At 44.1% G+C, this 14,757-nt stretch overlaps 2 protein-coding genes across 2 annotated transcripts; one reads left to right on the forward strand and one right to left on the reverse strand.

Annotated features, from left to right (window-relative positions):
* Positions 1-418: 418 nt before the first annotated feature.
* LOC135542723 (testis-specific gene 10 protein-like) lies at positions 419-13,222 on the reverse strand. The gene is made up of 18 exons (XM_064969864.1): positions 11,780-13,222; positions 11,334-11,559; positions 11,035-11,243; positions 10,063-10,218; positions 9,755-9,940; positions 7,049-7,126; positions 6,768-6,919; positions 5,774-5,889; positions 5,497-5,651; positions 5,275-5,330; positions 4,949-5,117; positions 4,469-4,579; positions 3,874-4,059; positions 3,485-3,652; positions 1,577-1,758; positions 1,267-1,371; positions 1,011-1,163; positions 419-820 (listed from the first exon to the last, which is right to left on the reverse strand). Exons 2-18 carry the CDS (start codon positions 11,497-11,499, stop codon positions 790-792), a joined length of 2,379 nt encoding a protein of 792 aa, XP_064825936.1. The 5' UTR covers positions 11,500-11,559; positions 11,780-13,222; the 3' UTR covers positions 419-789.
* A 7-nt stretch (positions 13,223-13,229) lies between these two features.
* On the forward strand, positions 13,230-14,529 carry LOC135542724 (lipoyl amidotransferase LIPT1, mitochondrial-like). The gene has a single exon (XM_064969866.1). The coding sequence runs from the start codon at positions 13,367-13,369 to the stop codon at positions 14,504-14,506; it is 1,140 nt and encodes a 379-aa protein (XP_064825938.1). The 5' UTR covers positions 13,230-13,366; the 3' UTR covers positions 14,507-14,529.
* The last annotated feature ends 228 nt before the right edge of the window (positions 14,530-14,757 follow it).

A 14,757-nucleotide genomic window follows, 5' to 3' on the forward strand; every position in this document is an offset into this window, starting at 1 on the left:
TATGATATCTGAGTGAGAGTGAATAACAATATCAATGGGGCCCCCAGTCGGTAATTTGACCATGATTACTATAAGTTTAGATGGCTCGACTAACTTACCAATCATAACTCAAATTTGCCGACGGCCTAATTGAGTGACCGTCAGTGACTGACATTACAAGAGAAAAACTGCTGATGCACAATTGCACCTTCTACTATTCTAACTCTCAACAGTAAGTTGAGACCCCGGCAACAATAAATCAAAATACCACATTTTGTAAATTAATCCGCAAGCCTACAAAAGGGGGCTGTGAAAACCACCAGTTTCCCATCTATGATTTAGAGAACAAAGCATCCCAGGGGAAGAGACACACTGAGTGGCCAGTTGAACATGTAGCCTACAGTACCATTCTGCAAGGTTCAACTGACTTATGACTGAAAAGAACAAAACATTTTTTTTTATTAAAGCCCTTCTCTCAGACAATTTACAAAAAATAGAATATATTAATGAAAGAACATCATTTCCCTCTTTTAGCTGCATTTCATTTGAATCAAATCTTCATCAAAAATATACTGAATGGTAACTCATTTTACAGATCAATACACAACCAAACACAGTGATGTCAGTTTGTAAAATGTAATAAAACATACATTTGAGATGACACTTGTTAAACTATTTCCGGTCTAGGAGGGTTGTTCTGAACCTGAGGTCCTGATCATGACATCACAGGTTTGAGTTGAAGAATGACATCATAGCACAGTGAGGACTAGAGAGAAGGTTGGGTTGTCTTTCCTCCAGAGAGAGATCTGTTCAGTCGTAGAGGTCCTTGAACCCCAGGCTCCTGTCACCACACACACACACACACACACACACACACACACACACACACACACACACACACACACACACACACACACACACACACACACACACACACACACACACACACACACACACACACACACACAGAGTGAGATGTAGAAATATATGTGTGCTGTATTCAATGTGAGGTGTTCAGGGAGGGGGCCCACCTCTCTGGGGATCTCTCTCTGGCCAGGTGGTCTGCGGTGGACCACAGGGGCCTGCTGGGGCTGAGGGAGCGACGCAGGTGAGGGGAGGAGGGATGCAGGCCAGAGGACGATGACGACAGACCCTGACGACGCAGCTCCTGCACTGCCCTCTCCCTAAGAGAGAGAGAGAGAGAGAGAGAGTTAAGCACAAGCCAAGCCTTTACGACAAGCAAGGAGAGACAGACAGACAGACAGACAGACAGACAGACAGACGGACCTCTCAAACCGCTCAGTAGATAGCTGTCTTTTGGTCATGTCCAGGTCAGCCTCTAGCTGTGCCGAAAGAGTACTCAATGTAGCCACCTCTCTACGCTGAGAGCTCCTGAGAGAGAGAGAGAGAGAGAGAGAGAGGGAGAGATAGATAGATAGATAGATAAAACAAAATGTAGAGAGGGAGAGAGAATTGAGTTGGAGGTGGATAGATGAAAAGAGAGAAAAAGATGGGAGGGAAACAAAGAGGGAAGCTGTCAAAACAGGGAACCGAACAAATCAGAAACCCTTCCAACGGCGACCAAGTGTCTGCTCACGCCTTGCTGTCGGCCGCGGTGAGTTTGTCCCTGAGCAGCTGGATCTCTGTGTGTCTCTCCTGGGAGCTGAGCTGTCGGTGTAGCTCCTTCTCCCTGGTGGACACCAGCATGGATTCCAGGCTCTTCATGCTCAGACGCTCACTGGACAGCTGCTTCCTGAGCAGCTCCAGCTCACAGTGCACCTACAAGCACACACACAGTGTACTGTTAACACACACACACAAACATGTTGACATACACTACCGATCAAAAGTTTTAGAACACCTACTCATTCAAGGGTTTTTCTTTATTTTTACTATGTTCTACATTGTAGAATAATAGTGAAGACATCAAAGCTATGAAATAACACATATGGAATAATGTAGTAACCAAAACAGTGTTAAACAAATCCAAATATATTTTAGATTCTTCAAATTGCCACCCATTGCCTTGATGACAGCATTGCACACTCTTGGCATTCTCTCAACCAGCTTCACCTGGAATGCTTTTCCAACAGTCTTGAAGGAGTTCCCACATATGCAGAGCACTCGTTGGCTGCTTTTCCTTCACTCTGTGGTCCGACTCATTCCAAACCATCTCAATTTGGTTGAGGTCGGGGGATTGTGGAGGTCAGGTCATCTGATGCAGCAGTCCATCGCTCTCCTTCTTGGTAAAATAGCCCTTAAACAGCCTGAAGGTGTGTTGGGTTATTGTCTTGTTGAAAAACAAATTATAGTCCCACTAAGCTCAAACCAGATGGGATGGCGTAACACTGCAGAATGCTGTGGTAGCCATGCTGGTTAAGTGTGCCTTGAGTTCTAAATAAATCACAGACAGTGTCACCAGCAAAGCACCCCCACACCATCACACCTCCTCCATGCTTTATGGTGGGAAATACACATGCAGAGATCATCCATTCACCCACACTGCGTCTCACAAAGACACGGCGGTTGGAACCAAAAATCTCCAATTTGGACTCATCAGACCAAAGGACAGATTTCCACTGGTCTAATGTCCATTGCTCGTGTTTCTGGGCCCAACCAAGTCTCTTCTTATTATTGGTGTCCTTTAGTAGGGGTTTCTTTGCAGCAATTCGACCACGAAGGACTGATTCATGCAGTCTCCTCTGAACAGTTGATGTTGAGATGTGCCCGTTACTTGAACTCTGTGAAGCATTTACTTGGGCTGCAATTTCTGAGGCTTGTAACTCTAATGAACTTATCCTCTGCATCAGAGGTATATCTGGGTCTTCCATTCCTGTGGCGGTCCTCATGAGAGCCAGTTTCATCATAGCGCCTGGTGGTTTTTGCAATTGCACTTGAAGAAACTTTCAAAGTTCTTGACATTTTCCATATTGACTGACCTTCCTGTTTTAAAGTAATGATGGACTGTTGTTTCTCTTTGTTTATTTGAGCTGTTCTTGCCATAATATGGACTTTATATTTTACCAAATAGGGCTATCTTCTGTATACCACCCCTACCTTGTCACAACACAACTGATTTGCTCAAACGCATTAAGGAGGAAATAAATTCCACAAATTAACTTTTAAGAAGGCACACCTGTTAATTTAAATTAATTCCAGGTGACTACCTCATGAAGCTGGTTGAGAGAATGCCAAGAGTGTTCAAAGCTGTCATCAAGGCAAAGGGTGACTATTTGAAGAATCTCAAATATAAAATATATATTTAGATTTGTTTAATACTGTTTTGGTTACTACATGATTCCATATGTGTTATTTCAGTTTTGATGTCTGCACTATTATTCCACACACACACACACACACACACACACACACACACACACACACACACACACACACACACACACACACACACACACACACACACACACACACACACACACACACACACACACACACACACACACACACACACACACACACACACACCATCCCCTCCATGACTCACAGCCTCCTTGCTGGCATCCAGTTTGACACAGAGCTCCCTGGTCTTCTCCAGGTCAGTCTGAGTGGCAGTGTGTTCCCCCTGGGCCTGTCTCAACTGCTCCTCAGTGTGCAGCAGACTCCTATTGAGCTGAGACACCTGGCTGCTGCAGCTCCGCTCTGCAGACAACGCCTAGGATACACACAACTATAGGAGTCCAGGGTCATCTTCATTATGCACAACATGGTAAAACGTCGCAAAACCTTTTACAACAGAAAAGTAAAATGTGTTTTTGTTATTGGACAACTTCAGGTAGTCCCACCCTGTTTCAGTCTGTTTGGTGTCTAATGAATATGACCCTGTGTGTAACCAGTGATAATCCCTAATGATAGAGACAGTGAGGTTAGACAGACCTCCTGCAGACTGGCCTCCAGAGCCTCCACCTTCTCCTTGAGTCTGCGTCTCTCCATGTCTGAGGACATCAGCTCCAGCCTCAGCTCGCTGATGCTCCCCTCCGCCTGCCGCGCCTGCCCCTCCCAGCTCTCGGCCTGGGCCGACGCACGCCGCCGAGCCTCCTGGTGCTCCCTGCACTCCCGCTCCTGGTGGACACACACACACATTTTGATTATTTGTTTAGCTCCACAATGAATCAGTGCAAGTGAAAAGGTCTTGGCTATCAATCCCTACCCAACTCCAGTCTGAAAACATTGATTGGCGCTTATAGTAAAGCACAAGGAGGAAAGGAATAAAACACATTTTCAAAAAGGAATTGATCTGGAACTCAAAGGCTGCGTTGACACAGAACCCTAATTTGGATTATTTTTCCACTAATAGGTATTTTGACCAATCAGATCAGATCTTTTGACAATGTTTGGGCTAAATATCAGAATTGGGCTGCCTGTGTAAATGCAGCCATAGCTACTCTGGATGAGTTATAATTAGTTTGACAAGACATAACTAACAGATCACAGATTGAAATATCATCCATTCAGTTACAGCAGAGGGTACCTTGGTGGACAGCAGGTTCTCGATGCGGGAGATGTCAGCCACATAGTCCTGTACCTTCCTCTGCAGCTCATTCACCTCCTGGGCAGAGTCCTCAGAATTCAGCTCCAGGGCCTGGACAGCAAATCAAACTAGACCTTACAAAGTGTTTGTGAGATTCTAAAGAGATGATGGCCATGAAGTTTGGTATATCATGAATAATATGGCATCCTAGTGTTTTCTACTACTGTTTGCCCAAACCAATCTATTCTGGACCATGAGCCCATGGCATCTAGTCTGGGTTCCAGTCTTCTTAGCTAACATTCCAATCCTTGCCACTCCTGTCACTTGGCAATGACACAGAGTACAAGGAGTGGAATGTAATAGCTGAACAGAGACAGATACCAGGCTGCATACCATCCTCCCTAAATAATTTGGTTGATAATTTCAAAGTTAAAAAATAATAATTGTGCTCTGGTTTGGTCAGAAAGTGCTGTATCTGACCTGGTTGTTGAGGCGGCTCATGTCCAGTTCCTCTTGGAGTTGAGCATTCTCCCTCAGGGTGGAATCCTTCACCTTGGCCAAAGCCCCCAGCTCCTCCCCCGCATCCCCCAGCCTCCTCCTCAAAGCCTCCAGCTCCCTCTCCCGCCCTGCCAGCTCCTCACGAAATCTCCTGGGGAACAGAAAGGTCACAGCCAGGGGTCAGAGTTTCGAGGTTAACTTACACAGGTGGTGCAATCTGTATGCGTGTCTGAGTGAGCCTTAGTATGGTGACCTGGCATCTGATGCTGCTGTGTGAAGCTTTGTGGTACTGGACAACTCAGACTCACTCTGCTGATGTCTCCAGATCCTCAATGGACAACCTGAGATTCCTGATGGATTTCTCCTGAAGAAAAACACATGGAAACCAAAGAGACCATCACTCAATCACTGATATTAGACCAATGTGTCACATCTCAAGAGGTGATATCCAAGTGGACATGTCAACTTCCTAAACATAGTGGCTGGCAGGTACAATTGGCTGTGTGTGTAGTTAGTGTTCAGTTGATTACTTTGTTGTCCAGCTGGTTGTGGGCTGAGTTAAGGAGGTCAGTCTTGTTCTCCATCTGCTCCTGCAGGGAGTCTCTCCTCTGGTCCAGGTCAGTGATGGTGGACTGTAGACTGCTCACCTCCTCTCTTAGACCAGACATCTGCCTCAGTAGAGAGTCTGACACAACAGATAAGGCTCAGTTCGGTAAGGTTACCTGAAATAGCGTTATTACACACACACACACACGCACACGCACACGCACACACACACACACACAGAGGCAGACCTTGTCTCCTCACCGTTCTTCTCGTCCAGCAGTTTGTTCCTCTCCAGGGAATTCTGTAGTTCTCCGATGCGGGAGGTCAGTCTGCGTTGGCTGTCACTCAGAGCGTTCTGTGTCTCACTGTTGGACAGTCTGAACACACACGTGCGCGTACACACTTAAAAGGGATTAAATGGAAGCCATAGAAGCAACGGTTGGGGCCACAGTGTCTCCTGACCCCTCCTGTCTCAGTCTCCAGTATTTATGCTGCAGTTGTTTATGTGTCGGGGGGCTAGGGTCAGTTTGTTATATCTGGAGTGTCTTATTCGGTGTCCTGTGTGAATTTAAGTATGCTCTCTCTAATTCTCTCTTCCTCTCGGAGGACCTGAGCCCTAGGACCATGCCTCAGGACTACCTGGCATGACTCCTTGCTGTCCCCAGTCCACCTGGACGTGCTGCTGCTCCAATTTCAACTGTTCTGCCTGCGGCTATGGAACCCTGACCTGTTCACCGAACGTGCTACCTGTCCCAGACCTGCTGTTTTCAACTCTCTCGAGACAGCAGGAGCGGTAAAGATACTCTTAATGATTGGCTATGAAAAGCCAACTGACATTTACTCCTGAGGTGCTGACTTGCTGCACCCTTGACAACTACTGTGATTATTATTATTCGACCATGCTGGTAATTTCTGAACATTTGAACATCTTGGCCATGTTCTGTTATAATCTCCACCCGGCATAGCCAGAAGAGGACCTGCCACCCCTCATAGCCTGGTTCCTCTCCAGGTTTCTTCTTAGGTTTTGGCCTTTCTAGGGAGATTTCCCTAGACACTGTGCTTCTACACCTGCATTGCTTGCTGTTTGGGGTTTTAGGCTGGGTTTCTGTACAGCACTTTGAGATATCAGCTAATGTAAATCTAAATAAATTTGATTTGATTTGAACAGTTCCCACACGTGTCCAGTATGTGGCTGATGCAGGAAGTGAATCCCCAGCCACATGACTTCATACATCAGAGCTGGTTCCTTGCTTACCTCAGCATGACACACTCGTTCCTGGTCCTGCTGTGTTCGTCCTCAGCAGCGGTCAGCTTCCTGCCCAGGGTGTGGACCTCCTCCTCCAGCCCCATCATGGACTCTCTCATCAGGGCAAGACGGCTCTTCTGGTCCCCCCGCTCATGCTCCAGCTACAGCAAGGAGAATCACCATGAAATGCAATTAGCAGAACGAACATTCCATTCCAAACTAAGGACATTTAAAGAGTGTGTCTGTTCTAGTCATTGTGTTTCTATGGAGGTTTTCTCCTCCTCACTCACAGTGAGAATGGCTGTCTGCAGGTCCTCCACCCTCTGCTCCAGATGAGCCCTCTCACTGATGGCTTTCTCCTGAGAGATCTGACAACACGCAACACACACATAAGACACTTTCTCTCAGCAGGATACACACCCACACTTTCATTGGTAATAGACCGTAATCTAGCCTGGGCTAAAGCAAGGAAATCATGTTGATGCTGATTGGCTTATTTTTAGGCAGTTACGAAACAAGTGTTCTTTTCTTCTCAGGAAGGCCAAGTCTGAATATTTTATGTCTGTTACCACCGATAACCTGAATGACCCTAGAAAGTTTTGGAAGGCTATTAAGTCTATGTCTGGTAACAGTAATGTTAATGAATTACCGTCATGTGTTTTGAAGGACTGTTGCTATATATGACAAAACTGAAATGCTGAATTGTTTCAATGAGCACTTTGTATCACCTGGTAGGCTGTTTGATTCAGTGTCCTCTGTCTCTGTACAACCCTGTGTGGATGAACCAGTGAGAGCTGGTCAAACCTTTAGCTTTTTACCATTCTCAGTGCAGGTGGTACATAAAGCCCTGAAATCCTTAGATCAGAGAAAGCCTGCAGGTCCTGATCTTTTGGATCCCTGCTTTTTATATCTGGCAGCTGATTTCATAGCTGAACCACTTACATCTCTGTTCAATCTAACCCTGGAATGTAATGAAATTCCAAAGATCTGGAAATCAGCATTTGTCCTACCACTTTTAAAAGGGGGAGATCCAACTATTTTAAATAATTATAGGCCAATCTCAAAGCTGTCACCCCTGGTGAAAATACTTGAAACCCTTGTAAGTGAACAGCTAAAATAGTTTTTATTTACTAACTCTATTTTATCAATGTACCAATCGGGCTTCAGGAATAAGCATAGCACAATTACAGCAGCCATGAAGGTTTTAAATGATATCACTGAAGCCATTGACAAAAAACAGCACTGTGTCTCACTTTTTATTGATCTCTCTAAGGCGTTTGATACAGTTGATCATGCTATACTATGGCAGAGATTGTCACGCCCTGGCCATAGTTTACTTTGTATGTTTCTATGTTTTGATTGGTCAGGGTGTGATCTGAGTGGGCATTCTATGTTGGATGTCTTGTTTGTCTATTTCTGTGTTTGGCCTGATATGGTTCTCAATCAGGGGCAGGTGTTAGTCATTGTCTCTGATTGGGAACCATATTTAGGTAGCCTGGGTTTCACTGTGTGTTTGTGGGTGATTGTTCCTGTCTCTGTGTTTTGCACCAGATAGGGCTGTTTCGGTTTTTGTATGTTTGTTATTTTGGCGTGTATAGTTTCTGTATTAAATAAAATGAATCACAACTACGCTGCATTTTGGTCCGCTCCTCCTTCCCACAACGAAAGCCGTGACAGAGATTGTCGAGTGTAGGTCTTTCGGCGCATGCAGTTGCATGGTTTGCTAACTATCTGTCTGATAAAACTCAGTGCACTCAATTTGATGGGCTTATGTCTGTTAAATTGTCTGTCTTGAATGGTGTGCCCCAAGGCTCTGTACTTGGTCCTCTCTTATTCACTATTTATATAAATGATTTAGACAAATGTCCAAAATGCACAACTTCATTTTTATGCTGATGATACTGTTATTTACTGTTGTGCATCGTCTCTTACAAAAGCTTTCCAGAACATGCAAACTGCTTTTTATACTGTTCAACATACCTTGTGTCAATTGAAGCTTATCCTCAACACTGACAACTAAACTAATGGTGTTTTCTAATGCAAGAAATAGACCTCTGAACCTTTCACCTATTACTACCTGTCAGGGCAAGGAGATGGAGGTTGTAACCTCATATAAATATCTTGGAATTTTAATTGATGGTGGCCTCTCTTTTAAATTGCATATTCAACAACTTACAAAAAATTGAAGCTGAAATTGGGATTTTATTTTAGGAATAAGGCCTGTTTTTCTTTTGAAGCCAGAAGGAGGCTGGTATCAGCTACATTTATGCCTTTACTAGACTATGGGGATGTTTTATGTATGAATGCTTCCGCTCATGTTTGAGATCAATTGACACCCTTTACCATGGCACATTGAGATTTATTTTAAACTGCAAAACCCTTACGCACCACTGCACCTTCTATACCAGGGTTGGCTGGTCTTCTCTAGTCACTCGTAGGCTCAGTCACTGGTATACTTTTATTTACAAAGCCATTTTGGGTTTACTACCTTTTAATTTGTGCATTTTTATTGTTCAGAAATGTGGTGGGAACTCTCTTTGTTCACTGGACTATATCCTGCTAACTGTTCCAAATGTCCCAACTGAATTTGGTAAAAGGGCTTTTATGTACTCTGCGCCATCGTCTTGGAACACCTTACAAAACACTTTTAAACTGAAAGAACTTGTCCCGATTGGTGTTTTTAAATCACTGATGAAGGATTTTGAGGTTGATTCCCTGACCTGTCAATGTTTTTAATTTGCTGTTTTATACTCTTGTGAATTCAATGGTTTTTACTAGATTACTTGTAGTTTTTCATGTTGTCTGTCAGTAATTTTTTGTTATGACGTAGTGCTGCCTATCTTGGCCAGGGCGCTCTTGAAAAAGAGATTTTAATCACAATGAGCCCTTCCTGGTTAAATAAAGGTTCAATTTAAAAAGAAAAATTGGTAGTCAATAAATGGCAATGCTGGAACACTCAGAAGTAGATTATTGTCCAATCTGGTTAATATATTGACCTTGAGTCTCTCCCTCAGACTGTCCCTCTCTGTGCTCATATGGTGGAGGTCGACCTTGGCCTCGTCTCTCTCCGCCTCCACGCGTTTCAGGATGCTCTGAGCCGACACAGTGACACTGCTCTTAGCTGCGCGCGACGACTTGGATTTCAGTACCTCGCGACGCAGCGACGCTATCTCCTGCTGGGCCTGATGAAGAAAGGGATTGTTATCAGCAAAATTATTTCCCATTCATTTGGTCCTGAGCGAAGAAAAAGTCGGACAAAATGTGTTTTGTTGGAGTTAACTATTCCTTTAAGAATGGTACTGGCCTGCTGGTAGTGCATGCTGGTCTTGTCTCTGTCGGCAGTCAGAACTTTCACGTTGGCCTGGATCTCTGACAGGTGGCGCTCATACTTATCCAGCATGTTCTGCATCTCGTCCCGCTCTCTTAAGACCCTGATCAGCTCAGAATCATAGCTGCCCCCCTGCCCAAAACAGGGGAACAAGACATGATGTCAGATTTCAAAAGAGTACATCAGCTGTTACATTAGTATTATGACAAAGTGCTCACAGTCCAGGAGACATTGGTCAGAAATTTGATTGCTTATGGGTACCTTCATGTGTGTGTAAAATATTACTGTTCTCAGATGTTTAATGAATAGATTTTAGTGTGTATGAAAATGTTGCTTTTTTTGCTAAACGCTGTATTGTTTCGCTGGAATGAAATGTTGGTATCCTGAATATTTGACTGTGATATGTGGTTGTCTCACCTAGCTACCGTAAGATGAATGCACTTACTTTAAGTCGCTCTGGATGAGAGCATCTGCTATACGACTAAAATGAAAAAATGTAAATGTTTCACAGGTCTTATATTACTGAATTCATTTTATTGAATTATTTTATTATATTGATGTCAAAAATGTATAATTTCTACAGTTAAAAATGTTACCATGTATTACATTTGACTGTGTAAAACCTAGCAGTGCTACTTATTTCTCTGAGAGTGAGCCGGATATATAGCATTTTGCTAAGAAATATGATTATTTGTCTCTCTGAATGAAACCATCAAGTAATATACTTTAAAAAAAGACATGTCTGTCAGTGAACAACCCCGTGCCGTGATTAGATAGTGAAAAAAAATGTCCAATCTTTTTCATAATTTCTTTAAGCAATCAAAGCTAATTTACCAATATTTCTGAAAAATTATATATATAGCGTCATTTATACATTTATAACACTGAAGATGGTGTAACAAATCCCTATTTACATTTCTAGTTAATATTAGACAGCTATTCCTTTACCTTGACAGGGGACTGGCGGGTGGGGCTGCGGCTCTGGAGGTGCCCCCGACAGGGGCTACAGGAGCACCTGCCCCTCAGCATCCTCCTCAGGCTGTCTGCTTCCTGTCTGTAGTAGTCCCTCTCCTCCTCCACGCTCCGCAAGAAGCTGTCCAGACGAGAGCCACGTTTCCCCCTGCCGCCTGGCTCTGTGAACAGGACCTGCTCTTTCTCTGTAGGATAGCCAACAATGCTACATCACATTCTGGCATCTCGTTCTCCACTACCCCCTCTCCTCTCAGTCCAGCCCCAGAGTAACTCACCTGTGAGGCTGAGCTTCTGTACCAGTCTGTTCAGACTGTCTCTCTCCTGGTGCAACTGGTCCAGTAAGGCCTGCAGGTCCTGCTCCTGATTCTGCTCTACTGTGGGGTTCAGCTGGGTCTCAAGTTCTATTGGTTCAGTGTCTGCTGACTCGCTATCCTGAGACATAGCCCAGAAGCCAGGGTGGATGGTAAATGTAGGCTATTGATTATACTATTTTCTTTATGCCTGTTGAATTAGATTGCAATACAGTGGTATCAGTCGTGGTCTTACAGGTGTCACTTTGGTGATAGCGCCCTCTATTGACGTGATCTTCCTCTGCAGGTTTTAGATGATGCTCTACAAAACCAGACCCCAAGAAATCTTGCATTGATTCAATCAGACATTCACTCATCCATTGTGTTCAGTATTCACATCGCATCCCCTCTTAGGCACACAGTAAGTCTACCTCTGCATGCTGTGTGTGGTCCTCTGTTGTGTCCAGTGTGAGGCCCTGCTGGTCCTGCTCTTCCTGCAGCTGAGCTGGTGTACTGATATGGCCTGGCTCCTGCTGGTTCTCCAAAGACAGCTCCTCCACCTCCTCCTCCTCCCCTCATCCCCTGCTGAAGCTGCACCTCCTCAGCCTGCACACCAGCCACACTAACCTCTGCAGCCTGACACAGGAAGTGCAATGGGGATTAGGTGAAAATAAATCAAATATGAAAATGTGTCAGAAAAAAACTAACAAGAGTGCCTGATTTATGACACACTGCTCAAAACATTTTACGTTGTCATGGTAATCAAGCATATTCAAACTTGACCTTGCTACTGATTATGAATGTATTATAAACAGCGCTGTATTGGATTTCAAAAGGTTGCTCGTTTGCAAAGTAGTGTCTTCCAATCACTGCAATCTTGCTAACGACGCTAGCCTTGAATTGTCGAAAGCGATACGGATTTTATTATGGCAAGAAAACTCGCTAAACACTTACATATAATTAGGCTAAAGCTGCTGCTTGTCTAAGTAAAACATTAGATGTAAACAAAAACAAATAATGGTTGAGAGAGAGATCTTCAACTTACTTTATGGATGAAATAGTTATAGCTGTAGCTATCAAATAGTTTACGTGAGGTTATCTGAATAAATCACAGGGGTTTGCTGTTGTAAACCTTGAATGGCTCCTAAACCGCTTTTCATACGGGATAAACGATCTGACCAATCAGATGTCAGGATTCGATCGGAATTCGAGATGTCACAAGCTTGCAAGCCAATCAGCAAAGGCCCTTTCTTCACAGTGTGCGTCCATTACCTTGACAACGTCGTGACCCGGTACTCCACACACTGACAACACGTGCTGATAATGTTAGCAGAAGACCATGTTAGCCTAGTGAAATTCCAAGTCTAAATGCAAAAGTATTATGCATCAGAATGACTTGATTGCATTGATTGCATTGCAGTGTTCTATGCAATTTATGCTACCATTTTGAAATTAAAGGAATGCACCCCAGGCTTCAAATAAAGTTATTTTGCCTTCGTCTGGATTAAAAAGTAGGCTACTATAATAAATTGCACTGTCAATCTGTTTTGTGGGAGCCTAGCTGTTGTCTCTCTGCAGTACATGATACTTCCATATAGTGAGCCTTTTGTAGCTGCTTTTGCAGAAGTGTTAACCTGTTAGTTTGTTGATTTTGAAAAATAAGCCAAAAATCATATTTAAAATCCAACCCAGACACTCAGGAACTCGTAAATCCTTTTTGAATCAATATACGAATTAACCCGCTGGGTGGCGCTGTAAAACCAGCATCAAAAACCACTTGAGCAACATGGAGTCGATATCGCTCCAGCACAGCTGGTGGCAGTGTTACAACAAGGGTAAATAAACCGTGCCTTTAAGAAAATAAGAGGAAGAACAGCGGAAGTATGTGTGTAAAAACGAATTCGATCTGAATACGTATTCACTCTAAGCGTTTCCATTCATGTATTTGGCAAAGTTTCATTCCACAAAATTGATAAAGTATTTTCAGATGCACATAAGAAACGACAGATAGAGGCGCGATGATGTTAAGAACATTCTCGAATTTGTGCGCACAATCTCAAGCCTGTTTTCGATCGGCTCGAGCCAAGAGCACATTGTCAGCTGTCATTGACGAGACTGGTAAATCAGGACTTATCCTCAAATCTGTGTCAACAGACATATTTGAAAACTTAGCATTGGAGGACTGGATACACGATCATGTTGACCTCCAAAACCGGAGTATGCTCTTCTTATGGAGTAATGCCCCAGCGGTGGTGATAGGGAGACATCAGAACCCGTGGCAAGAGTGCAACCTTCAGGTCATGAGACAGAAAGGGATACCGCTCGCCAGGCGACGCAGTGGGGGCGGGACTGTATTCCACGATTTAGGAAATGTCAATTTGACTTTCTTCACGTCCAAGAAAAACTATGACCGTCACAGGAATCTCCAAGTCGTGACAAGTGCTCTGAAAGGACTCCGGCCAGACATGGATGTACGTGCAACAGAGAGGTTTGACATCTTGCTGAATGGCCAACACAAGATTTCAGGAACCGCTGCAAAATTGGGAAGGACAGCAGCTTACCATCACTGCACTCTGCTGTGTTCGGCTGACAGGGCACTGCTGTCCGCGGTGCTGAAACCCACCTGCCAGGGTATCAAGAGCAATGCAACGCAAAGCGTGCCATCCCCTGTGAAAAACCTGCTGGATGAGGACCCGACGTTGGACTGTGACACTATCATGGATTCAGTGGCATCCCAGTACAACACAGAGTTTGGTTTCAGCAGCCCTGTAACACTTGTGGACCCAAGTGATGAGCTGTCCTTGCCTGGTATCCAGAGAATGGCCCGTGAACTGTTGGCATGGGAGTGGACATTTGGAAGGACTCCTAAGTTCAGTATCTGTACGACTTTTGAGTTGAAAAATGACACGTCTATCTGCAATGCAACTCTAAACATGGACATCAAGAATGGCATTATAGAATCTTGTGACATTGAGGTTCCCTCAGACTGGCTACCTGTGGAGTTGTCTCGAGAGTTGTCCTTAAACCTGATAGGTGGGAAATTATGTCCCTACGAGACATCAGTAATCGCAGCAGAATTGCTGAGGACAATCCCACAAAATAAAGAACTTGAAAGAAAGATGTATAATCTGTGCCGAAGAGTTGTCTTCATGATGTGAATAAAGCACTACTGCATGACATACTGAGTTGTCCAGGGTTTTGTTATTGGGATAGTTTAATCACCAGATTCTCTGGACCAAGGGAAGGGGTGCTCTCTGTATAGCCGTTCTACAAAGTTATCTGTAGACCCTGGCTTTATATGCACACAAAGTATTTCCATAGCATTCTGCATAAACATCTAATTACACTGGTAACCAGTTTAGCAATAAGGCACCTCTGGGGTTTGTGATATATGGCCAATATACCACGA

The sequence above is a fragment of the Oncorhynchus masou genome, chromosome 6 (genome assembly GCF_036934945.1).
Source record: "Oncorhynchus masou masou isolate Uvic2021 chromosome 6, UVic_Omas_1.1, whole genome shotgun sequence".
In the NCBI taxonomy this organism is placed as follows: Eukaryota; Metazoa; Chordata; class Actinopteri; order Salmoniformes; family Salmonidae; genus Oncorhynchus; species Oncorhynchus masou.